The 27652-nt window shown below is 44.9% G+C and overlaps 1 protein-coding gene across 1 annotated transcript in view; it reads right to left on the reverse strand.

Moving 5' to 3' along the window:
• LOC100497829 (coiled-coil domain-containing protein 77-like) overlaps positions 1 to 26317 on the reverse strand; it is a 44819-nt gene extending 18502 nt beyond the window's left edge. The window contains 3 exon segments of the mRNA XM_031894403.1: positions 4034 to 4256; positions 10275 to 10338; positions 26235 to 26317. Of these exon segments, the coding sequence (XP_031750263.1) occupies positions 4034 to 4256; positions 10275 to 10312 (261 nt within the window). The 5' untranslated portion in view covers positions 10313 to 10338; positions 26235 to 26317.
• Positions 26318 to 27652: the final 1335 nt, after the last annotated feature.

Genomic DNA, 27652 nt, shown 5'->3' on the forward strand with positions numbered 1-27652 from the left:
ATGACATCTAGGCATGGCTGTCCCCATTTGAGTACTATTTGTTGGAAGATTTCCGGCTTGAGTCTCCATTCCCCTGGGTCCAGTGTGGTGCGACTTAGATAGTCCGCTTCCCAGTTCTGGATGCCCGGAATGAATATTGCCGATAGGAGTACTTGGTGTGTCTCCGCCCATGTCATGATCCGGGTTACTTCCCGAAGCGCGGATGCGCTTCTTGTGCCTCCTTGCCGATTTAAGTAAGCCACTGTGGTGCTGTTGTCGGATTGGATCCGTACATGTTTTCCCTTCATGTATGTCTGCCAATGAAGGAGAGCGTAGAATACTGCCTTTATTTCTAATGCATTGATGTGGAGTTTGAGTTCCTGATGTGACCATGTGCCCTGGCAAACCTTTGGTGGCCAAGTCGCTCCCCAGCCTACTCGGCTGGCATCTGTCGTGACAACCTCCTGAACAGGGCGGTCCCAGTTCCTGCCTTGTGTGAGGTTGGGAAGGTGGGTCCACCAAGATAGGCTTTGTTTTACCTTGTTGGATAGTTTGATCTTTTGGGAAAGGTCCTGATGGTTCTTGTCCCATAGTTTTAGGAACTCCCATTGGAGTGGTCGCAGATGAAATTTTGAAAATGGTATTGCCTCTATGCTGGCTGCCATTAGACCCAGCAATCTGAGGATGTCGTGTGCCGATGTCTGAGATTGTAACTTTAAATTCTTTGCCGTCTGTTGAAGTATGACGGCTTTGTGATGTGGAAGGGACACTTTCCTGTCCACTGTGTTGATTAGCATACCTAGGAATTCTAATTCTTGCGTCGGACTGAGGAGACTTTTTTTGTAATTGATTAGCCAACCATGCTGTTGCAGCTTGTGTAGGCATTCTTGTGTGTGAGAATTGGCTTCCTTCTCTAAATGAGCTGTTACTATTAAATCGTCGAGATAGGCTGTAACGTGAATGCCTTGAAGTCTGAGAACTGCTAGCAGGGCTCCTAGGACTTTGGTAAATACCCTTGGGGCCGACGTCAATCCGAATGGCAGGGCCCAAAACTGGTAGTGTGACTGCCCTAGAGCGAACTGAAGAAATCTCTGGTGAAAAGGATTGATGGGAATGTGGAGGTATGCGTCTTTGATGTCGATTTTTGACATGAAAACGTTTGGCGTTAAGCTTCTTATGATCGATGGAAGTGATTCCATTTTGAAGCGTTCGTATCGAACGAATTTGTTCAGTGGGTGTAAGTTGAGAACTGGGCGAAACCCTCCATCTTTCTTTGACACTAGGAATATGTTGGAGTAAAATCCGTGGAAATGATATTCCTGAGGTACCGGGAATATTACGTTGTTGTTTTTTAGATCCTGGATTATGTTGAGCAATGCTTGTTGCTTGTTCGGATCGGCCGGAATGGAGGATGTGACAAACCTGTGTTCTGGAGGCTTTCTTGCAAACGGGATGCTGTAGCCATGCTCTAGAATGTTTATTACCCAGGTATCTGTGATTGAATTTTGCCAAGTTTGCACAAAGTTGTTTAATCTTCCTCCTACCGGAGTTTGTAAGGTACTGTGGTTGCGAAGGTCAGGAATCCTGTCCCTTGACTGGTGTAATCTTGCGGGAGGATTTAGGTTGGTTCTGCCAGGTGGGCCTGAATCTTCTGTATGGTTGTGATTGTGTTTGGGATCTAGGGTTTCGCTGTTGCTTGTTGTTAGAAGGCCAAGAGTGATGGTGATAGTTTCTTCTGTGAAATTCCTTTTTGGGTCGTTTCCCGTGTGGTAAGAAGGCACCTTTACCACCAGTGACTTCTGATATTATTTGTTTTAACTCTGGGCCGAATAGCTGTGACCCAGAAAATTTTATAGATGTGAGCTTGTGTTTTGAGGCTGTGTCGCCTGACCATTGGCGCAACCATAGGGCTCTGCGAGCCGTGACCGATGCTGCCGAAGCTCTGGCTGACAGCTTGGCTGTCTCCATGGCTGCCTCACCTAGAAATGCTAGGGCGGATTTAATTTTTTCCAATTCTGCGGTGAATTGGCTTGGATCGGTGGGGCGGTGTCTCTGTAGTTCCTGACACCAGTATCTTGCTGTTCTGGCTACTGTGGCGGATGTGGCCGCTGGTCTCAAGATAGCCGTTGCGTTTTGGAATTCTCTCTTTAGTGCCGAATCTATTTTTTTTTAGCCTGCGTCTTCTGCTGGCAAGGTAGTATTGCGTGCCAATCTAACAATGGGTGGATCTACTTTAGGAATTTTGTCCCAATGCTTGTATTCGTCAGGAATAGGGTACGTGGCAAAAAACTTATGTGGAATATTAGATTTCTTATCAGGTTGTTGCCACTCTGTTTCCACGTATTTGGCAATTGACTTACAAACTGGAAAGGCTCTAGCTTTTTTTGAAGTATTGCCCAAGACCTTATCCGCTTTTGAAACGGCTGTTTGCTCCTCCTTGATCTCTAAGGTGGCAAAAATATCTTTAAGGATATTCTTTACTTCTTCAGGTTGTTTGGATGTGTCATCTGATTCGCTAGATTGATCTTCTGATGAAAATTCCTCATCCGAATCTATGTCACTTAAGCCTTCTGAAGAGTGGCATGATTGTGAGTCAGAATCTTGTGAACGTGTGGGAGAAGAGGGTTTGCGTTTAGTAACCGGTGAGGGTGACCTTTTGCGTTTCCTCTTACTGGCTTCTGGTATTGAATGAGAAGATAGTGCCTGCTGTACGGATGATTGTACTGTGGATTGGATCCATGACATAAGCTGGGAAATGTCAGACGTTGGCAAGGGATTCTGTGCTGATATAGGTGCTGGTGGGTCATGCACACCTGGTGATGTGTTATGTGCTTGGGACTGGGAGTCCTGACTGGCATGCACCAGAACTGTAGTTGTCATTTTGGCTGGATCAGGTATACTCTCCTTGTGAGGAGAGGGGGAGTGATCTCTGGGCTTAGTAGCAGTTTTGACTTGTCTTTTTATCTTAGCTTTAACCTTGCGTGGTCTATCAGGGAGATCTATCTCCTCTATTAGTGCAAAAAGTTCCTCATTTGGAGCAGACATATTAGGTACCTGTGATCTCTGGGCACCTGAGCCAGGCTGCAGCCTCTGTAGTATGGTACTGCCACTAATGGTGGGTTAACAGTCTCTCTGTTGGCTTGTATGGTAGATGCTGCGTGGGGAATGAAGGGTCCCAGAGGTTGGCGAATGCGCGTTAATCAAGGCGCCTGTAATGCCTAAGGCTGTAGTAATGTAGGGGAGTAATGGCGCCTACTCCGTACACTGTATGGGATTTGCAGGGCGCCTACTGAAGACGTAGGCGCGCAGCGTGAAAGCCCGGGAAGACGTGTATTCAGGGCGCGCTGGCGCCTATGGTGACGTCACCGCTTGCCGGAGCGCGCGGCTTAGCGAGTATGTCGGCTAAGGGGGCTCAACCCGGTGGAACCGGGGAGCACGCCTGTTTTGGGCAGAGAGCCAGTAAGTGCCCGTCGCGGGGAGCACACAGTGGGCTCAACTCGGCTGGGGCTTAATGTACCGCTGCATAGCAGGAGCACTCACGGGGGGCTCTCGATTACCTTGCTCCTTGCATTGAGGCTTGGGAGGCAGGGAGCACACACGGGGGGGCTCTAAGTTACCTTGCCGTTGTATTGAGGCTTGAAAGGCAGGGAGCACTCACTAGGGCTCTACCATTTTCTCAGTCGCCTCAGCTTGTATCCATGTCATTTGTGGGAGCACGCACAAGGGGCTGCACCAACATTCTTTTGTTCCAAGAGGGATGATGAATAAGTAAACATAGGTAATAATAAAGTATAATAAAGAATAATAATGGAAAAAGGAAAAAATGTTAGGAGATAGGAAAGTTGCTGCCTCCAAGGCAGGACAAACTGAAAAAACTGGAGGAAGAGGCGGAGCCACAGTGGAGAGAGATGGGAAAAGTTTCTTTCAGTTTGTCCTGCCTCCAGAGAGGATCAACTTAACCCAGTCGTCCTGCACTGACAGGTAGGGCCGACCGAGAAATAAAGGATAATAATAGTTATCAGCAGTATTGCTCTTAGCAAGGGCACATACTGACCTGCTCCTCAAAGGTAGCTTTGTATTGCTCCAGTTGCTTCACCAGATCCTTGTGTTCCTCATCAAACTCAGCGATCTTCTTGCGGTAATACTCTAACAGCTCTCTGGACGGCCGCAGGAAAGCCAGGCGCTCGTTGATTGGAGGCAGCGGAGTGGAGTCCCCTCGGTTCTTCTGGGTGTGGCTGGAGCTCATGGTGGTATCTTGAAGGGAAGGAGACCTGTACCTAACAAAACCATATAGATAAAATCATACAAGCAGCTCCAACTTTAGGATCACAATTTTGCATTGAGAGCAGCCTATTAATGGTATGGGACCTGTTATCCAGAATGCTCTGGACCTGGGGTTTTCCAGATTAGGGGTCTTTCTGTAATTTGGTTCTCCATACTACAAAACTATTAAAACATAATTTAAACATTACATAAACCTAAAAGGATTGTTTATATAGGATTTATTATATCTTAGTATGAACCAATTACAAGTTACTGTTTTATTACTACAGAGTTTTTTTGGCAAATGTTATTTATTTATTTATAAAGGGGTCTATACAAGACGGCCTTCCTATAATTCGGAGCTTTCTGGATAACAAATTTCTGGATATTTGATCCTATACCTGTACAAACGATCCAGGGTACTAATTTCTCTGTCAAAAATATGTCATTGGGAATAGATATTGGATAAAACTAAGTGCAGCACCCGTTTGTCAATTGTGAATGTGGACTGTTCATGGGAGTGCGGACCTTACGGTGTTGTGTATATATATATATATATATATATACACACACACAGTCTGGTAACCGGCACTCAGAATACAAATAATAGCGTTGCCTGGGTGCAGTACAGAATGTGGAAATAGAACAAAAAGTAGCCAGGTACCGCACTCACAGGTCTTGTAGAAAGAAATTTATTCAAAAACTCGTGTCTAACGTTTCGGCTGCCATTGCAGCTTTTGTCAAAGACAAAGTGGATACAGTGAGTACACACAGATAAACCTGAAAGTGGCGCGAAAATAGTGACGTCATAGTGAGGGGGAAGAAGTGATTACACAATAACAGATACATACATCTAAAAATCCAAATAAATAGTGAAAAGAAATTGAATAGAGACTAAGGAAGTGTAAAGGAAAAATACATACAGAGAATAAAGAGAATCGGGAGCCCAACCGGTAATCCTGTGTGCACTGATGTTGAACTGCAACTCGCTCACTCCGTAAAGCAATCTAGCACGTCTTATGTCAATTTATGAGTACCCCCTAGGAATAGTGGAGTCGGGACTCTGTTAAGGTCAGAATCAACTTACCGATCGAACTGAGCGGACCGGTAGTGCTTAGACAGAGTAAGATAGTCGGGCTAGTTCAATCGGTCACGGCGAGCCAGTAACGATCTCATTGGTCCCGTGTAGGAGAAGTCAAACTGAACGTGCTGTCAGTATTTAAGAGCGCTGCTGTGGCGCTTATGGGTTTAAACTGCATAAGGTAAATGGTCAAATGCTCAGGACATATTACACCCATGGGAGGTGCTACTACGGTTCACTAAAATAAAGTCACATAACTGCGGGCACTTCAAACTGATATTCGGTGCGCATACAAAATAACGTGGATTTATACCAAAAGTAGCGAATTTCACTCCCTGGTGCTTCCGTGTTTGAAGTCACCAGTTGTCAGGGGCTGAATTACACACACCAGATAAGGTTCATATTCCTCACCAACAGAAATAAAAAACATTTTTTATACACAGGTCAGTGTACATAGGTCACTAATGTTATAGTGGCCACTCACAGTGACTCTTGGCAACAAGTCTTAGTCGGGGATGGCTGGTTCACAAGTGCGCTTGGAGGAACCTGCGTGAAGAGGTCCATATGGCAGCACTATGTTCACTATAGTTACCATGCCCTCACTCGAGCCCATATGTCTAGGGCACCACTGAATACTGGTCTAGGTGTATGGACCAGTCACTATATATGATTCATAGTTGGTTATGGTCATAGCCAGATTTAGATAGGGGGCACGGCTGGTCCACTAGTGCGCATGGTGGAACCTATGCAATACATGGTCCATTACGCAGCACTGTGTTCACTATTAATGCCATGCTTGCCCAGGTGCCATACGCCAAGAAATATAGCTGGTCACAAAAACAGTGTGAGTTAATGAACAAAACAGTGTTGGTAGTCCCCTACTCAGTGTCTACTCCATGTAACAAATCAGGAAAAGTGTTATAAGGGATACGGCCGCACCTAGTCAAGGATATGGCGCCTCAGCGGATTGTTACAAATATATCGAGAAGGCAGTATGTGAATAATACTGGGGTGGTCTGCAGATAATACTGAGGTGAGGGTTGTAGTGTATCAGTGAAAAGACACAGAGTAACAGTTGTCGGTTAGGTGCTCCAGTAAGGGACAGGAAAGAAAAAAGTGTTACAGAGAAAGTAATGCAACAAAAGATAAAAGCAACAATTTTACATGATAGCTCTAGTGCCAGGTAATAATGACACATACATAACATATGTAGCAACTTATACCCTGCAACTGTAGCAACCTATGCCCTAAGTCCAAGGGAAAAAGGAAGATACATATGTAGCAAAACCGAAACTGTTCAAGGACATGAAGTTATTTTAAGTAAAAAGAAGCATAAGAGATAAGTTCATTCAGTCCGTGTGGGCTGATCGTGTTCAGTTTATGAATCCATTTAAGTTCCCTTTGTAGCAGTAATTTCTCACGGTCTCCACCGCGACTCAAAGGGGGTGCGCAGTCAATGATCATACAGCGTAAGCTAGCCAACGTGTGCTTATGTATTAAAAAATGGGCCGCTACAGGTGTGTCTGCTTCGCCTGTTGCCAGTGCTGCCCTGATAGTTGACCATCCGGTCACGAAAGGTGGTAATGGTCTTGCCAACATACATGAGTCCACAAGGGCATTTGATGAAATAGATTATGAACTTGGAGGTACAGGTAAGTCTATGAAGAATGGGAATGATGCGACCAGAATGTGGATGATTAAATGTGGCACCTGTTATCAGTGAGCTGCATGTAATGCAATTAGGGCATTTGTAGCAACCAAGTCGAGCTGAGGGCAGCCAGGTGTTATTAGGCAGGGACTGATAACAATGTGTGGGGTCCGTTTTCACAAGAAGGTCCCTGAGGCTGCTTCCACGTCTATAGGCAATCCGCGGGGGGTTTCTGAAGGCAGGTGGGAGTCTTATCTTTCTCCAGTACCGACCAGTGATAGAAGATGGAGTCAATAAGTGGTCTCTTATCAGGGGTATAAGTGGTGATAAAGGTTAGACGTTCATCCTGTGATGTTGATCTTGGGACTTTATTGATACTGAGGACCTGGTCTTGTGTCTGTTCAAGTGCTTTGGTGATACTGCGATCAAGATCACGGGGATAATAACCTCGTTGCAGAAAACGGTCCCTCAAATCATCAATCTGTTGGTGTAGTGTGGGAAGCTCAGAATTGTTCCTCACCATCCTCACCATCTGCGAGTATGGAATGCTTGTCAGTGTGTGTGGGGGATGGCAGGATGATCGACGCAAAATAGTGTTGCGGTCCGTTTCTTTCCTATGGGTGGAGGTCTCTAATTCAGGATGGTGAGGAACAATTCTGAGCTTCCGACACTACACCAACAGATTGATGATTTGAGTGACCGTTCTCTGCAACGAGGTTATTATCCCCGTGACCTTGATCGCAGTATCACCAAAGCACTTGAACAGACACAAGACCAGGTCCTCAGTATCAATAAAGTCCCAAGATCAACATCACAGGATGAACGTCTAACCTTTATCACCACTTATACCCCTGATAAGAGACCACTTATTGACTCCATCTTCTATCACTGGTCGGTACTGGAGAAAGATAAGACTCTACCACCTGCCTTCAGAAACCCCCCGCGGATTGCCAATAGACGTGGAAGCAGCCTCGGGGACCTTCTTGTGAAAACGGACCCCACACATTGTTATCAGTCCCTGCCTAATAACACCTGGCTGCCCTCAGCTCGACTTGGTTGCTACAAATGCCCTAATTGCATTACATGCAGCTCACTGATAACAGGTGCCACATTTAATCATCCACATTCTGGTCGCATCATTCCCATTCTTCATAGACTTACCTGTACCTCCAAGTTCATAATCTATTTCATCAAATGCCCTTGTGGACTCATGTATGTTGGCAAGACCATTACCACCTTTCGTGACCGGATGGCCAACCATCGGTCAACTATCAGGGCAGCACTGGCAACAGGCGAAGCAGACACACCTGTAGCGGCCCATTTTTTAATACATAAGCACACGTTGGCTAGCTTATGCTGTATGATCATTGACTGCGTACCCCCTTTGAGTGGCGGTGGAGACCGTGAGAAATTACTGCTACAAAGGGAATTTAAATGGATTCATAAACTGAACACGATCAGCCCACACGGACTGAATGAACTTATCTCTTATGCTTCTTTTTACTTAAAATAACTTCATGTCCTTGAACAGTTTCGGTTTTGCTACATATGTATCTTCCTTTTTCCCTTGGACTTAGGGCATAGGTTGCTACAGTTGCAGGGTATAAGTAGCTACATATGTTATGTATGTGTCATTATTACCTGGCACTAGAGCTATCATGTAAAATTGTTGCTTTTATCTTTTGTTGCATTACTTTCTCTGTAACTCTTTTTTCTTTCCTGTCCTTTACTGGAGCACCTAACCGACAACTGTTACTCTGTGTCTTTTCACTGATACACTACAACCCTCACCTCAGTATTATCTGCAGACCACCCCAGTATTATTCACATACTGCCTTCTCGATATATTTGTAACAATCCGCTGAGGCGCCATATCCTTGACTACGTGCGGCCGTATCCCTTATAACACTTTTCCTGATTTGTTACATGGAGTAGACACTGAGTAGGGGACTACCAACACTGTTTTGTTCATTAACTCACACTGTTTTTGTGACCAGCTGTATTTCTTGGCGTATGGCACCTGGGCAAGCATGGCATTAATAGTGAACACAGTGCTGCGTAATGGACCATGTATTGCATAGGTTCCACCATGCGCACTAGTGGACCAGCCGTGCCCCCTATCTAAATCTGGCTATGACCATAACCAACTATGAATCATATATAGTGACTGGTCCATACACCTAGACCAGTATTCAGTGGTGCCCTAGACATATGGGCTCGAGTGAGGGCATGGTAACTATAGTGAACATAGTGCTGCCATATGGACCTCTTCACGCAGGTTCCTCCAAGCACACTTGTGAACCAGCCATCCCCGACTAAGACTTGTTGCCAAGAGTCACTGTGAGTGGCCACTATAACATTAGTGACCTATGTACACTGACCTGTGTATAAAAAATTTTTTTTATTTCTGTTGGTGAGGAATATGAACCTTATCTGGTGTGTGTAATTCAGCCCCTGACAACTGGTGATTTCAAACACGGAAGCACCAGGGAGTGAAATTCGCTATTTTAGGTATAAATCCACGTTATTTTGTATGCGCACCGAATATCAGTTTGAAGTGCCCGCAGTTATGTGACTTTATTTTAGTGAACCGTAGTAGCACCTCCCATGGGTGTAATATGTCCTGGGCATTTGACCATTTACCTTATGCAGTTTAAACCCATAAGCGCCACAGCAGCGCTCTTAAATACTGACAGCACGTTCAGTTTGACTTCTCCTACACGGGACCAATGAGATCGTTACTGGCTCGCCGTGACCGATTGAACTAGCCCGACTATCTTACTCTGTCTAAGCACTACCGGTCCGCTCAGTTCGATCGGTAAGTTGATTCTGACCTTAACAGAGTCCCGACTCCACTATTCCTAGGGGGTACTCATAAATTGACATAAGACGTGCTAGATTGCTTTACGGAGTGAGCGAGTTGCAGTTCAACATCAGTGCACACAGGATTACCGGTTGGGCTCCCGATTCTCTTTATTCTCTGTATGTATTTTTCCTTTACACTTCCTTAGTCTCTATTCAATTTCTTTTCACTATTTATTTGGATTTTTAGATGTATGTATCTGTTATTGTGTAATCACTTCTTCCCCCACACTATGACGTCTCTATTTTCGCGCCACTTTCAGGTTTATCTGTGTGTACTCACTGTATCCACTTTGTCTTTGACAAAGGCTGCAATGGCAGCCGAAACGTTAGACACGAGTTTTTGAATAAATTTCTTTCTACAAGACCTGTGAGTGCGGTACCTGGCTACTTTTTATATATATATTTGTTTCTTCTGAAATAAATTTGATTTTGACTTACCTTCCTTCATGCATGCCACGGTGGGATGAAAAGTCCATATTTTCCAGCCTTTTTCAATTCACAGCTACAGAAAAAAGTGAAGACACACAGAGATTCATGGATAGGAACAAGATAAAGGTGGTAAGTGAATTGCTATAAACGTACAGATGGTTGGCCAGTATGGTCAAAATTGGCCTAACATTCCCTAACCAAACATACTGTAGGCTGGTATGGGCAGCTATAGGGTTAAAGCTGGACAATAGGTGGGTAGCCTAACTCTCTTGCTGGGAAATCAGTGAATACAAAGGGTATCTTCTGTATAACCCCCCAGGGGCCAGTGCTGAGGGCAGCAGCTTCAGGGGGTGTCTATATAGGATTTTTTATTTGCCATGGATACATATAAGGGACCTATCATGGCTTATGGGATGCTCAAGGAGAACTAAAGCTTAACTAAAGCAATAGGCTAGAAATGTTTATGGGTTATGTTTTGGGCTTCTGTACCAGCCCAAGGCAACCACAGCCCTTTTGTGCCTTCAAAGATGCCCCCAGCTGCCCCCCATTTTCTTTTCTGCCGATTCTCTGCACTTGCTCTGTGCTGCTCTCAGTTACTGAGCTTAGGGAACAACGGACAATATACTGTATATATAGAATATAAATGCAACAGTTACTGATTAGTAATTCATTCAGATTCACATAACATTGCAGTTCTGAAACCAGTGCAATTAGTAGCAGAATGTAATAATCAGACCTGTAGCATCAGTTTAGAGGACAGGCCAGCCTCATTTTCTGCTTGATAATTTGTAATAGCCTCTCAACAGCTGTAACTATTGCTCTGTGAGACTACAGTTTAATTGTTATTTTTACATTATATTATGTATCTTTCCATTCAGCCCCTCTCCTATTCATATATCAGTCTTTCATTCAAACCACACCCTGGTTGCTAAGGTAATTTGGATCCTAGCAACCAAGTAACTTCTGAAACTCCAACCTGGAAAGCTGCTGAACAGAAACTTAAATAATTAATAAAAATTGAAGACCAATTGAAAATTGTTTCAGAATATTACTCTCTATATAAGGGGTCCCCAACCTTTAAATCCATGAGCCACATAAAGTGTTGGGGAAAAAAAAAGCACAATAAAAGCTCTGGGGGTACCAAATAAGAGCTATGATAGGGAACAGAGGGAGCTGAATCCTTATGGGTTGAGCTTCTCACAGATAGTAAAGAATCTACCAAGCTAATTGTAGGGGTATGCTATAGACCCCCTAATGTAAGTGAAGAGGAGGAGGCCCAGCTCCTGTTGCAAATAGAAAAGGCTGCTAGTTTGGGGCAAGTGATAATAATGGGGGATTTTAATTACCCTGATATTGACTGGGGCAATAGTACTGCCAGGACAGTAAATGGGAACAAGTTTATAAACTTGCTGCACGACAACTTTATGTCACAGGTTGTTGAGGAGCCAACCAGGAACAATGCTATACTAGATCTAGTGATCTCTAATGACCCAGAACGTATAGCAAATGTGCAAGTGGTTGAACCCCTGGGTAATAGTGACCATAATGTTATTTCATTTGATGTTTGGTGCAGGAAACAAATTTACACGGGGGCAACAAAGACACTGAATTTTAGGAAGGCAAATTTTAGCTCCTTAAGGGCAGCGCTTCAGGGCATAGATTGGGGCATTATGTTTTCTGATAAAAATACAGAGCAGAAATGGTTGTCATTTAAAATGATATTAAATCATTACTGTTCTCAATTCATTCCATTAATAAGAAAAAGTAGAAGTGTTAAGAATCACCCCATGTGGCTTAACTCTGAGGTAAAGAAGTTAATAGGGAAAAAAAGGAAAGCTTTTAAGAAATATAAGTCAGAGGGGACAGTAGCTGCGTTTAATGAATATAAACACTATAACAAGTGTTGTAAAACAGCAATCCGGAAGGCAAAGATAGAAAATGAGGAGCGCATCGCGGCCGAGGCCAAGACTAACCCCAAAAAGTTTTTTAAGTATATTAATAGTAAAAAGATGCAGGTTGAGGGTGTGGCCCCATTGAGTTATAATAACAATATGGTTACAGCGGATACAGAAAAGGCAGATGTGCTTAACCAGTTCTTTTCTTCTGTGTATACAGTAGAGGAGCCAGTGGGCCAAGTCTCACCCAATAGCTTCACTGTTGCCTCAGCTCCAACTACACAGTGGTTGGCACAGGATATGGTGCTTAAAGGGTTACACACGATAAATGTAAACAAGGCACCTGGGCCAGATGGAATACACCCTCGGGTACTGAGAGAGCTAGGGGCAGAATTGCAGTGGCCCTTGTTTCTGATATTCTCAGACTCTCTTTCATCAGGTATGGTACCTAGTGATTGGAAGAAGGCGAATGTCACTCCCATATTTAAAAAGGGAATAAGATCTCAGCCTGGCAATTATAGGCCTGTAAGTTTGACATCCGTGGTGGGCAAGTTATTTGAAGGCTTGTTAAGGGATCACATTCAAAATTATGTAGTGGAGAATGGCATTATGAGCAGTAATCAGCATGGCTTTATGAAGGACAGGTCATGTCAGACCAATTTAATTGCTTTTTATGATGAGGTAAGTAAGAAGCTGGACAGTGGGGATGCAGTAGATATAATCTATTTGGATTTTGCCAAAGCATTTGATACCGTTCCCCACAAACGACTGCTTTCTAAGCTAAGGTCTATTGGTCTTAGTGAAGTCGTTTGCACATGGATAGAAAACTGGCTACAGGATCGGGTACAGAGGGTGGTTGTTAATGGCACATTCTCTACTTGGAGTAAGGTTCTCAGTGGGGTCCCTCAGGGTTCTGTACTGGGTCCACTTTTGTTTAATTTGTTCATAAATGACTTAGGGGAGGGTATTATGAGTAATGTATCAGTGTTTGCAGATGACACAAAACTCTGCAGACCAGTCAATTCTATCCAGGATGTGACATCCCTGCAGCAGGATCTTGACCAACTGGCAATCTGGGCAGCTAAGTGGCAGATGAGATTTAATGTGGATAAATGTAAGGTCATGCACCTGGGATGTAAAAATATGCAAGCCCCGTATACCCTTAATGGGACTGCACTAGGCAAATCCATAATGGAGAAGGATCTTGGAGTCCTTGTAGATAATAAACTTGGCTGTAGCAAGCAATGCCAGGCAGCAGCTGCAAGGGCAAACAAGGTTCTGAGCTGTATTAAAAGGGGTATAGATTCACGGGAGGAGGGGGTTATTCTTCCCCTTTACAGAGCACTGGTAAGGCCCCATCTAGAATATGCTGTTCAGTTTTGGTCTCCAGTGCTCAAACGGGACATTATTGAGTTAGAGAGGGTCCAGAGAAGGGCAACTAAGCTGGTAAAGGGTATGGAAAGTCTCGGTTATGAAGAAAGACTGGCCAAGTTGGGTCTGTTTACACTGGAGAAGAGGCGCTTAAGAGGTGACATGATAACTATGTATAAATATATAAGGGGATCATATAATAACCTCTCTAATGTTTTATTTACCAGTAGGTCCTTCCAACGGACACGAGGGCACCCACTCCGTTTAGAAGAAGGGAGGTTCCATTTAAATATTCGGAAAGGATTTTTTACAGTGAGAGCTGTGAAGTTGTGGAATTCCCTCCCCGAATCAGTCGTACTGGCTGATACATTATATAGCTTTAAGAAGGGGCTGGATGGATTCTTAGCAAGTGAGGGAATACACGGTTATGGGAGATAGCTCTTAGTACAAGTTGATACAGGGACTGGTCCGATTGCCATCTTGGAGTCAGGAAGGAATTTTTTCCCCTCTGAGGCAAATTAGAGAGGCTTCAGATGGGGTTTTTTGCCTTCCTCTGGATCAACTTGTAGTTAGGCAGGTTAGGTATAGGCATTATGGTTGAACTTGATGGACGTATGTCTTTTTTCAACCCAACTTACTATGTTACTATGTTACTATGTAAGTGCGGGGTATGGCATATTATTTAGCATACAGACCTATCCAATGGCACTATAGCTGTGCATAAATGTATATAATCCCTGCCCCCAGATGTCACACTGTACATACCTGTACCCCACCTTACGAGCTCTGTTACAAGGTACTACGCGGGTCCCCTACCACCAGATGCCTTCCTCCCAACTGCACCATCCAAACAACCCGCCTCCGCAAGCTTAACCAATCACACACCCAGGTCAATACAGAACCATTGAAGCATCCAATCAGCTAGGGCCATACTTGAGTCGGCCGGCCCTCCCGCCAGGTGTCTTCTGGGAATTGTAGTTTTTTCTATTACAGCTTGACGGCGCTACCCACATGTTTAAACTACAATTCTCTAAGGTTGCGTTAGATTCCAAAACGAATTGTGTCATAATGTCATTATTGATGTAAGATTTACCAGACTTTCCCTCTATATACAGTCTGTAAATGGCTACTCTGACAATGACTGGTCTCAGGAATTGATATTTTTGATTTCTGGGTCAGCCCAACAGGATCTGAATCACTCCATACTAAAAAATGAGCAACCAATCAGGTTCCTTCATCTTCCTTTTTATCTAATCATTAAAGCTAATGTTTGAATGATGGCAATAACTTTACTGTTGAATTTGTTTTTATTTTATTTTTTTCCACCAAGTGATTTGCACCTTTCCCATCATGGGTGTATATCTTGCTGATTCCCACAATATATTTTTCTGACTGGGCAGGCCTTTGCTTTGGCCCCATAAAGAGGCCAAGTAGATCTTGACCTTATATGTAATGGCTAATTTGACAGCCTATGTCAGCCCATACATGGCTAGCACTGGCTGCTAAATACACAGCATTTCTACTCCCTAGAACATTTAGACCAGGGGTGGGCAAACTTTTTGACTCAGGGGCCAAAAGACGGGCCGGGGGGTTGACAACGGGCCAGATTAAAAAGACCAACGGGCCGGATTAAAAAGACCAACAGTCCAGATTAAAAAGACCAATGGGCCAGATTAAAAAGACCAACGGGCCAGATTATGAAGACCAACGGGCCGGATGTGGCCCACAGTTTGCCCACCCCTGATTTAGCCACTGGTTCTGTTCCTTATACAGGGGCCCTTCTGCCATGGGATAAGGTAAAAACATTGGGTGCTCCACACTAGCAATTTGACTCCCACTGCACCCTCTAAAAATGTATGTGCTGGGGTGCCATTGGCTATATTACACTAATGTAAAATGCAGATACGCACCCCATACCTTATATAAGACACAAGGTCAGAGGTGCAGGTGTTCAGCCTGGTACAGCCAGATACATGTACATTTGTTAGTATGTAAACCAAAGGCAGATTTGTATAGCCGGGGCCAGATTTCATTATAATGTGCCCCTAGTATACTGGGAAGGTGCTTACATAGTCTTTATTTGCAGGCGCCTTTACTCCTAGCGCTGGTTGGGAGACACAGACCCAGGGTTGGGCAGTACTGACAGGCTGCTAAGAGTTTTGCCCCTCTGCCCCCGGGTATCTGCCCTGCCCTTATGTACCAACCTTAATCTGTAACTGAATGTAAGGCAATAAATACCAATACGTTTTCCTTTTACAGAATAATATTTATTAGTAAGTCTCGTGCGCTCTCCCGGCTGTGGGGGGCAATAGGGAACACGGCAGGGGCCACACGTACAAGGCAATGCTCTGGGTACACAATAAGCTATGTATGTACTGCCCATCTAAGGGCAAACAAAGCCCATATAAACCTCACTAGTCAAAAGGGTACACTTCCCCTTTAACAGCAGCGCCTGTCATGTGATGTCATTGGGATGAGAGCTGCCTTCACACTAGGAAAGTATCAAGTTTCAAGTTGCTTGTCATAATCACATAGCAATGATGCATCATAACTGTAATGAAAGTGACAGTTGGTTTAGTCAGTTGGTTGCTATTGCAGTGAGAGGTAAGTGTGCATCTCCTCTGATAGATGTTTTGCCTAAAAACCCTTATTTTAGCTAAAAAAGAGGGGCAATAGTTGGGTGACCCCCCCCCCCCCCCCAGATTAGGGGATGTTGCTTCTGTCAACGATTTTAGTGAATTGGGAGAATTTTCCCTTAAAATGGGCTTTGCAGGTGCCTTTACTCCTAGCGCTGGTTGGGAGACACAGACCCAGGGTTGGGCAGTACTGACAGGCTGCTAAGAGTTTTGCCCCTCTGCCCCCGGGTATCTGCTCTTTGAATGGGGCCCCTGATCCAATGTTGCACCTTAAAAGGGTAAATGCATTATCCGTGAAGCTGACTTGCCCTTTTTATTCCCGTCTCTATACAGATTGCTGCAGTGAGCGACTCTGCGACTTTGAGCCTCGGTGCTAATCCAGTTTTTTGGATAGTTTTTTTTTTTCTGGCTTCTCCTCAGTTCACTTTTTCCACCAATAGTTGAACGAGCCTTGAGGAGAGCCAGAGCCTATTGAGGGGGCCCCTTAGGGTTCTCCGGCCCTGGGCCGCCCCAATAATCCAATAAGGATTATTATATCTTAGTTGGGATCAAGTACAGGTACTGTTTTATTATTACAGGGAAAAGGGAATAATTTAACCATTAAATAAACCCAATAGGGCTGTTCTGCCCCAATAAGGGGTAATTATATCTTAGTTGGGATCAAGTACAGGTACTGTTTTATTATTACAGGGAAAAGGGAATCATTTAACCATTAAATAAACCCAATAGGACTGTTCTGCCCCCAATAAGGGGTAATTATATCTTAAGGTCCCCATACACGGTAAGATAAACCGATATCGGCAGCTATAATCTGCCCGTGTATGGGGACCTTTAGTTGGGATCAAGTACAGGTACTGTTTTATTATTACAGAGAAAAGGGAATCATTTAACCATGAAATAAACCCAATAGGGTTGTTCTGCCCCCAATAAGGGGTAATTATATCTTAGTTGGGATCAAGTACAGGTACTGTTTTATTATTACAGAGAAAAGGGAAATCAGTTTTAAAATTCTGAATTATTTGACTAAAATAGAGTCTATGGGAGAAGGGCTTTCCGTAATTCAGAGCTTTATGGATAATGGGTTTCCAGATATGGGGTCCGATACCCGTACAGATAAAAAGGAAATCATTTTTAAAAATTTGAATTATTTGCTTATAAATAAGTCTATGGGAGATGGCAGGTACTGTTTTATTATTACAGGGAAAAGGGAATTATTTAACCATTAAATAAACCCAATAGGGCTGTTCTGCCCCCAATAAGGGGTAATTATATCTTAGTTGGGATCTAGTACAGATACTGTTTTATTATTACAGAGAAAAGGGAATCATTTAACCATTAAATAAACCCAATAGGGCTGTTCTGCCCCCAATAAGGGGTAATTATATCTTAGTTGGGATCAAGTACAGGTACTGTTTTATTATTACAGAGAAAAGGGAATCATTTAACCATTAAATAAACCCAATAGGGCTGTTCTGCCCCCAATAAGGGGTAATTATATCTTAGTTGGGATCTATTACAGGTACTGTTTTATTATTACAGAGAAAAGGGAATCATTTAACCATTAAATAAACCCAATAGGGCTGTTCTACCCCCAATAAGGGGTAATTATATCTTAGTTGGGATCAAGTACAGGTACTGTTTTATTATTACAGAGAAAAAGCACATCAGTTTTAAAATTCTGAACCACTTGATTAAAATGGAGTCTATGGGAGACAGGCTTTCTGTAATTTGGAGCTTTCTGGATAACGGGTTTCTGGATAACAGATCCCATACCTGTACTTATTTCTCTGTCAACAAAATGTTACCCATGGCATTAGAGATACTTATATATATATATATATATATATATATATATATCTTTCTCTTTAAATAAAAGTCTTTATTTTGACTTACAGTACCTTCCTTCATGCATGCCACGCTGGGGAGTAAAAGTCCATATTTTCCACCCTTTTTCAATTCACAGCTACAGAAAAAAGTGAAGACACACAGAGATTCATGGATAGGAACAAGATAAAGGTGGTAAGTGACCAAACATTTCTACTGGTCTTTTCCATCATATTTTTTTTTTTCCATTTTTCATCCTTGTTTTGCATCAGGACAGATAATGCTGGTGGACTGAGGATCATTGTAGCACACTCCTGACTTGCTATAAATGTCCAGATGGTCCCCCCCTATTAGCTAAAGACACAGGTACAACCCGATATGACTCGAAGGAATACATCTTAAATGCTGGACTACCTTGAAATGTTAAAGTAATTGTTATAATATGTATTATCACTTAATAGCAATGACTTACAGACAGACTTGCTTTAAACTCAACTGTGAATAAATAAATAAGTGTATATTTGCTGACTCCCCCTCCCCACCCCTCTTTCCTTCTGTACCCCCTCCCATTTACTGTTAAAAGCAAAAAAATGAATTTAAAAAAAAAAAAAATGTCCAGATGGTTGGCCAGTATGGTCAAAATTGGCCTAACATTCCCTAATCAAATACACTGTAGGCTGGTATGAGCAGCTATAGGCTTAAAGCCGGACAATAGGTGGGTAGCCTAAAGGTGCCCATACACTATAAGATCCGCTCGCTTGGCGATGTCGCCAAGTGAGCGGATCTTCACCCGATATCCCCACCTACGGGTGGGCGATATCGGGTAGCAAGTAACTTAAAAAAACGATCGGATTACATTTGTGGTTATGGGGCAGTCAGATCCGACCGGATTTTCTAACCTGCCCGATCGAGATCTGGCCAATTTCAGGCCAGATATCGGTCGGCCAGGCCGCTCTGTTCTGCCCATACACGGGTCGATATCGGCCCGTGTATGGGGACCTTAACTCTCTTGCTGGGAAATCAGTGAATACAAAGGTTATCTGTATAACCCCCTGGGGGGCAGCAGCTTCAGGGTGACTATATAGGATTTTTAATTGCCATGGATACATATAAGGGACCTATCATGGCTTATGGGATGCTCAAGGAGAACTAAAGCTTAACTAAAGCAATAGGATAGAAATATTTTGGGTTATGTTTTGGGCTTCTGTACCAGCCCAAGGCAACCACAGCCCTTTTGTGCCTTCAAAGATGCCCCCAGTTGCCCCCCATTTTCTTTTCTGCCGATTCCCTGCACTTGCTCTGTGCTGCTCTCAGTCACTGAGCTTAGGGAACAACGGACAATATACTGTATATATAGAATATAAATTTAACAGTATAAAACTGATTAGTAATTCATTCGGATTCACATAACATTGCAGTTCTGAAACCAGTGCAATTAGCATCAGAATATAATAATCAGACCTGTAGCATCAGTTTATAGGACAGGCCAGCCTCATTTTCTGCTTGATAATTTGCAATGGCCCCTGACATTAGCCTCTCAACAGCTGCTACTATTGCTCTGTGAGACTACAGTTTGTTATTTTTACTTTATATTACGTATCTTTCCATTCAGTCCCTCTCCTATTCATATATCAGTCTTTCATTCAAACCACACCCTGGTTGCTAAGGTAATTTGGATCCTAGCAACCAAGTAACTTCTGAAAACTCCAAACTGGAGTGCTGCTGAACAAAAACTTAAATAATTAACAAAAATTGAAGACCAATTGAAAATGGTTTCAGAATATTACACTCACATTAGGGGTCCCCAAACTTTTAAATCCATGAGGCACAGCAAATGAAAAAAAGTGTTGGGGGGCAACATAAGCTCAAAAAAAACTCCTGAGGAGTTAGGATTAGGTTAGGATTGGTCAATTAATGGCGCTATAGCTGTGCATAAATGTATATAATCCCTGCCCCCCAGATGTCACACTGTACGTACCTGTACCCCCCACCTTATGATCTCTGTTACAAGGCACTACGCGGGTCCCCTACCGCCAGTTACCTTACCCCTAACTTCACCGTCCAAACAACCCGCCTCCGCAAGCTTAACCAATCACGCACCCAGGTCAATCAAGAACCATTGAAGCATCCAATCAGCTAGGGCTATACTTCAGTCGGCCGGCCCGCCCACCAGGTGTCTTCTGGGAATTGTAGTTTTTTTCTATTGCAGCTTGACGGCGCTACCCACATGTGTTTAAACTACAATTCCCTCAGGTTACGTTAGATTCCAAAACGAATACCTGATTTGCAAAGGGAAATTGTGTCATAATGTCTTTATCTTCACGCAATATATGTATTATAATTGTTTATTATCATTATTGATGTAAGATTTTGAATTCACTTTCCGTCTACATACAGTCTGTAAATGGCTACTCTGGCAATGACTGGTCTCAGGAATTGCTATTTTTGATTTCTGGGTCAGCCCAACAGGATCTGAATCACTCCATACTAAAAAATGAGCAACCAATCAGGTTCCTTCATCTTCCTTTTTATCTACTCATTAAAGCTAATGTTTGAATGATGGCAATAACTGCACTGGTGAATTTGTTTTTATTTTTTTGCACCAAGTGATTTGCACCTTTTCCATCATGGATGTATATCTTCCTGATTGGGCAGGCCTTTGGTTTGGCCCCATAAAGAGGCCAATTAGCTGTATATGTAGTGGCCAATTTGACAGCCTATGTCAGCCCATACATGGCTAGCTTTGGCTGCTAAATACACAGCATTTCTACTCCCTAGAACATTTAGACCAGCGGTGGGCAAACTTTTTGGCTCAGGGGCCAACAGACGGGCCGGGGGGTTGACAGACGGGCTGGGCCAGCGTTATGCCGTCTCCGCTCGTCAGTCCAAGTCTCACATGATGAGACTTGCGGAGTCGGCGGGCCAGATTAAAAAGACCGACGGGCTGAATGTGGCCTGCGGGCCGTAGTTTGCCCACCCCTGATTTAGCCACTGGTTCTGTTCCTTATACAGGGGCACTTCTGCCATGGGATAAGGTGAAAACATTGGGTGCTCCACACTAGCGATTTGACTCCCACTGCACCCTCTAAAAATGTATGTGCTGGGGTGCCATTGGCTATATTACACTAATGTAAAATGCAGATACGCACCCCATACCTTATATAAGTCACAAGGTCAGAGGTGCAGGTGTTCTGCCTGGTACAGCCAGATACATGTACATTTGTTAGTATGTAAACCAAAGGCAGATTTGTATAGCTGGGGCCAGATTTCATTATAATGTGCCCCTAGTATACTGGGAAGGTGCTTACATAGTCTTTATTTGACTTTAAATTAAAACTAATTAAACATTGACCAATCCATCGCTGCCATAAAACCATCCAGAAAATATATATTTCTCTAATTCCAGGTCCTCAGTGATCCAGTCCTAATACTACTGCCCACTGAGACCAGGGAGAGGATCAGGGAATACACAAAGGAGAAGTGGAGTAAAACTGGAAAGGATCATTCATTTATCTCTGAAAGAATCGCACATGTTCAGGAAATAGCAGCGGTGTACAACTATCAGACAGGAGCCCCAACCTTTCTTACTCGTGAGCCACAGACAAATGTAAAAAGACTTGGGGAGCAACACAAGCACCATAAATGTTCATGGAGGTGCCAAATAAGGGCTGTGATTGGCTATTAGGCAACCTCTATGCACACTATCATCTTACAGGGGCTTTATTTGGTAGGAAATCTTGTTTTTGTTCAACCAAAACTTGCCCCCAAGTCAGGAATTCAAAAATAACTCCCTGCTTTGGGGGCACTGAGAGCAACATGTTGCCCCGGAGCCACTGGTTGGGGATCACTGCCATATGCCATGTAATCTTGTGAATTATGTGCATTTAATATGCACCTCAGGTAGGCATAAGAGAAAGCAAAAGTAAAGGGGCAAGAGACAATGGCTGTCCATTAGGCAGGTGGAAGACAATGGCAAGTCTGTTAGGACAGACAAGAGGTCAGAACAGATTGCAGACAATGGCAGGCCAGGGGTTAAGGTGGCCATACAAGGGCCGATTCTAGCTGCCGATATGGGTCCCTTAGACCAATTCGGCAGCTAATCGGCCCGTGTAGGGGCACTAACAACGAGCCTGCCCGACTTTTCTGGCCTGAAATCGGGCCGATATCAATCAAGCCGATAAGTAGTCAGGGCAGGCGGCAGACAATGGTAGATCTGTTAGGTAGTCAGCAGTCAATAGGTAGTCAGCAGCCCGTTAGGCAATCTGGAATTGACACCTGTCAGGCCGGTGGCAGACTACACCAAGGTGTGTATTTATTAACACAGGAGACAGACATTACAATTAGATTTTAATGGTCACCTAAAAGTTAGAAAACAAAAGCAAAGATCTGATTGGTTGCTATGGGCAACATCACTGGTTATATTTGTCTCCAATGTTGATAAATACACCTGCAAGTCTGTTAGGCTAGGAAAGAGAACAGAGACGGTGGCAGACAATGGAAAGTTCGTTAGGGAGTCTGTGCAGGAGGGCATAATGGCAGTGGCACGGGGGGAGATTAGTCACCCCACGACAAATCTTCGTTACCGCGGGCAATGCCACCCGAGCAAGAATGTAAATTGCCAATGGAATGGCATACGCGTTGCTACATTTTCCCGAAGTCGTCTCTCAAGGAAACTTTGGGGAAATCGTAGCGGCGCGTATGCCATCCTACCGGTGATTTACATGCCAGTGGGATAGCATTGCAGGGAGATTAGTCGCCCACGGTAACGAAGATTTGTCGTGGGGCGACTAATCTCCCCATGTGCCACTGCCCTAAGAAACAAGAAGAGTAAAGAGGCTGGACAAGAGGTCATACAATAAAAAAGTGCACTAGGTAGACAAGAGGTCACGGGCGGTGGCAGAAAATGGCAGGTCCGTTAGGCAGGCAGCAGACATCTCTCCCCCCACTGCTACTATAGGCACCATCTCTCCCTACTATACCTGCTATCCCACAACGCCAGTCCCTTCCCAGAGGCTATTATCCCCCCACTGATACTATAGGCACCATCTCTCCATACTATACCTGCTATCCCACAGCCCCAGTCCCTTCCCAGAGGCTATTATCCCCCCACTGCTACTATAGGCACCATCTCTCCCTACTATACCTGCTATCCCACAGCCTCAGTCCCTTCCCAGAGGCTAATATCCCCCCACTGCTACTATAGGCACCATCTCTCCCTACTATACCTGCTATCCCACAGCCCCAGTCCCTTCCCAGAGGCTATTATCCCCCCACTGCTACTATAGGCACCATCTCTCCCTACTATACCTGCTATCCCACAGCCTCAGTCCCTTCCCAGAGGCTATTATCCCCCCACTGTTACTATAGGCACCATCTCTCCCTACTATACCTGCTATCCCACAGGCACAGTCCCTTCCCAGAGGCTATTATCCCCCAACTGCTACTATAGGCACCATCTCTCCCTACTATACCTGCTATCCCACAGCCCCAGTCCCTTCCCAGAGGCTATTATACCCCCACTGCTACTATAGGCACCATCTCTCCCTACTATACCTGCTATCCCACAGCCCCAGTCCCTTCCCAGAGGCTATTATCCCCTCACTGCTACTATAGGCACCATCTCTCCCTACTATGCCTGCTATCCCACAGCCACAGTCCCTTCCCAGAGGCTATTATCCCCCCCACTGCTACTATAGGCACCATCTCTCCCTACTATACCTGCTATCCCCCAGCCCCAGTCCCTTCCCAGAGGCTACTATCCCCCCACTGCTACTATAGGCACCATCTCTCCCTACTATACCTGCTATCCCACAGCCCCAGTCCCTTCTCAGAGGCTATTATCCCCCCACTGCTACTATAGGCACCATCTCTCCCTACTATCCCACAGCCCCAGTCCCTTCCCAGAGGCTATTATCCCCCCACTGCTACTATAGGCACCATCTCTCCCTACTATACCTGCTATCCCACAGCCCCAGTTCCTTCCCAGAGGCTATTATCCCACTGCTACTATAGGCACCATCTCTCCCTACTATACCTGCTATCCCACAGCCCCAGTCCCTTCCCAGAGGCTATTATCCCACTGCTACTATAGGCACCATCTCTCCCTACTATACCTGCTATCCCACAGCCCCAGTCCCTTCCCAGAGGCTATTATCCCACTGCTACTATAGGCACCATCTCTCTCTACTATCCCACAGCCCCAGTCCCTTCCCAGAGGCTATTATCCCCCCACTGCTACTATAGGCACCATCTCTCCCTACTATACCTGCTATCCCACAGCCCCATTCCCTTCCCAGAGGCTATTATCCCACTGCTACTATAGGCACCATCTCTCCCTGCTATCCCACAGCCCCAGTCCCTTACCAGAGGCTATTATCCCACTGCTACTATAGGCACCATCTCTTCCTACTATACCTGCTATCCCACAGCCCCAGTTCCTTCCCAGAGGCTATTATCCCACTGCTACTATAGGCACCATCTCTACCTACTATACCTGCTATCCCACAGCCCCAGTTCCTTCCCAGAGGCTATTATCCCACTGCTACTATAGGCACCATCTCTACCTACTATCCCTGCTATCCCACAGCCCCAGTCCCTTCCCAGAGGCTATTATCCCACTGCTACTATAGGCACCATCTCTCCCTACTATACCTGCTATCCCACAGCCCCAGTTCCTTCCCAGAGGCTATTATCCCACTGCTACTATAGGCACCATTTCTCCCTACTATACCTGCTATCCCACAGCCCCAGTTCCTTCCCAGAGGCTATTATCCCACTGCTACTATAGGCACCATCTCTCCCTACTATACCTGCTATCCCACAGCCCCAGTTCCTTCCCAGAGGCTATTATCCCACTGCTACTATAGGCACCATCTCTCCCTACTATACCTGCTATCCCACAGCCCCAGTCCCTTCCCAGAGGCTATTATCCCCCCACTGCTACTATAGGCACCATCTCTCCCTACTATACCTGCTATCCCACAGCCACAGTTCCTTCCCAGAGGCTATTATCCCACTGCTACTATAGGCACCATCTCTCCCTACTATACCTGCTATCCCACAGCCCCAGTTCCTTCCCAGAGGCTATTATCCCACTGCTACTATAGGCACCATCTCTCCCTACTATACCTGCTATCCCACAGCCCCAGTCCCTTCCCAGAGGCTATTATCCCACTGCTACTATAGGCACCATCTCTCCCTACTATACCTGCTATCCCACAGCCCCAGTTCCTTCCCAGAGGCTATTATCCCACTGCTACTATAGGCACCATCTCTCCTTACTATACCTGCTATCCCACAGCCCCAGTCCCTTCCCAGAGGCTATTATCCCACTGCTACTATAGGCACCATCTCTCCCTACTATACCTGCTATCCCACAGCCCCAGTCCCTTCCCAGAGGCTATTATCTCCCTATGCCCATGTCACTATTCTTTCTAGATGGCCAATCAGAACTAAACTCAGATTTTTCCACATTGTTCCTTTGCCTGTCCCCACCCCAAACACACCCCAGGGTGAGCCTGAGTTGTCCCCATGACTCCCTACACAAACACACAGACAAAGGGACGAGTGTGGGTGCTGCACTTTCTCCTTGTGGGTAAGTCTGGGACTCAAATGAAGGTCTATTTACCCTCCTGCTAAGACTCCTGACAATATTTAGCTGTATATTATCTGTATGTGACACATCAGGGCCATAGGGCAAGTAGCCGCTTGTGCAAAATACTGTAGAGAATGTTCCCTACCTTCCATCCCTGCCGACACACAGATTATATTTTGGGTTTATTTTTGTTCCCATGTGGCAGAAGCTACAGTACGATACTGGGATGTGATTGAGAGTGGATTTAAATCTCACTGCCAAATAATCAAAGCAATAATAATAATACGAATGTTGTTGCCATGCCAAGGAATTGAACAATAAGTCATACCTCCCAACATTTAAAAATTAAAAAGAGGGACAAAAGTATATGCCGCGCTAAGTGATGCGATATTTTTGACCACGCCCCTCTGACCACACCCACATTACAAAACACCCCCATTTTCCATGGTTGGAATGGCAGCATCAGACACACCAAGTGCACTAGTGTTTTAAGCACTTTCTAGCCAAAAAGTGTTTGTTGGGTAATTAACCCAATAAATACAATAACAATAAACTTAAGGAAAAGGGCCACAGTCATATTTTTGTTGCTAATTATATTGACACTATGATGTATAAACAGAGATTATACGTCATTTACCACAGTATATACCTTTGTTCTCAAGGTCTTTGCTTCTATTTCCCTTTCCTTATCCATTTGTTTTCTCTTCTTCCAGTATTTCTGTTATGGGCTTTTCCTTCACTTCCAAGATTTGCTTTAACTGGATTTTATGGCTCAGCCAGATCTCCACCATGTGTAAGTGGGGGATAATTTACAAGGCAGAGTTTGAAAGGGTTAAAGTGCACTCAAGGTGGATAAGGAAACACTGCTGATCTCTACAGCAGTGCATCTACAGCACACAGGAAAGCTCAGCCCTGCACTGGCTACACTTCCCCTCTCCAGACCAGCTGCTGCAGAAATCCGACCCTTTTCCCTAGCCATGTGAGCGAGCACAGCCAATGGGGAAGTCCAGACCCTTTCCCTAGCCATGTGAGCGAGCACAGCCAATGGGGAAATCCAGACCCTTTCCCTAGCCATGTGAGCGAGCACAGCCAATGGGATTCTTACAAACACGGAGAAGCATCCTGTATTTTACTTGTTGTAAGTGGACTGGGAAAGGTGTAAGTGTAGGAAACTCGTCTGGGTTCGGCTTGAGTGGCGCAAAAGCGGCTGTGCCGAAGAAGCAGGACATTCTAACAACAATCCGGGACTGCGGGATGTAGTATAAAAATCGGGACTGTCCCGCGAAAAGTGGGACAGTTGGGATGTATGATAAGTGGCTGCATCAGTTATATTCAACCATATATGACAATAAAGGAGAACTAAAGCTCAACTTAATATGCCACATCTTGTGTTTTGGACTTCTGTACCAGCCCAACACCCTCACAGCCCTTTAGATCTGAGCCTCAGAAGATGGCCCAGTAGCTCACTCACCCAACAGTTCCTTCTTGGAAAAGGACAAGTCCCTCCTGAGGGGCACACCAAAACCGTAGGTGTCACTTACCCCTTAAACGAAGTTCCCTCTTTTGGGATTTAACATGCCCCCTGGGCCTTTACACCATGTTGGGGAAGCGCATGTTCAAGGTTTGGAAGTATGATGGGGGTGCACAAAACGGGAGTGTGGCCCTCTGTACCACTTCCTCACTGGGTCGGGCCTCCCCTCTATGGGTCTCCTCTCTCAGGGGCCCCATCCAACACTTATGGCCACACTGCGGACACCTCCCCGTGGCTTGATTAAACGCCTGGTAGGCCTCGGCGCCGCACTCTCCACACAAGGGTACCATGGTAGGGTCACCCTGCGACATTGTCTTTTTAGCAAACGACCCCAGCCAAACATACCGGAATCCAGTGTCATATGCGATCCGGTTTTGTTGCTGGTTTGGTAGGGACCCAAGGCCCGTGCTACCGCTTTCACTTGGTGCAGACATGTCCAGCGTGTAATGCAGCAGCCAGTCACTCATGCGACTCCCACTAGACACAGGATTGGAATCTCCCATGATGTCACTCGCGAAGCCGCGCCCCTTATTCTT

This window comes from Xenopus tropicalis, chromosome 10, assembly GCF_000004195.4.
Source record: "Xenopus tropicalis strain Nigerian chromosome 10, UCB_Xtro_10.0, whole genome shotgun sequence".
NCBI classification, from domain to species: Eukaryota; Metazoa; Chordata; class Amphibia; order Anura; family Pipidae; genus Xenopus; species Xenopus tropicalis.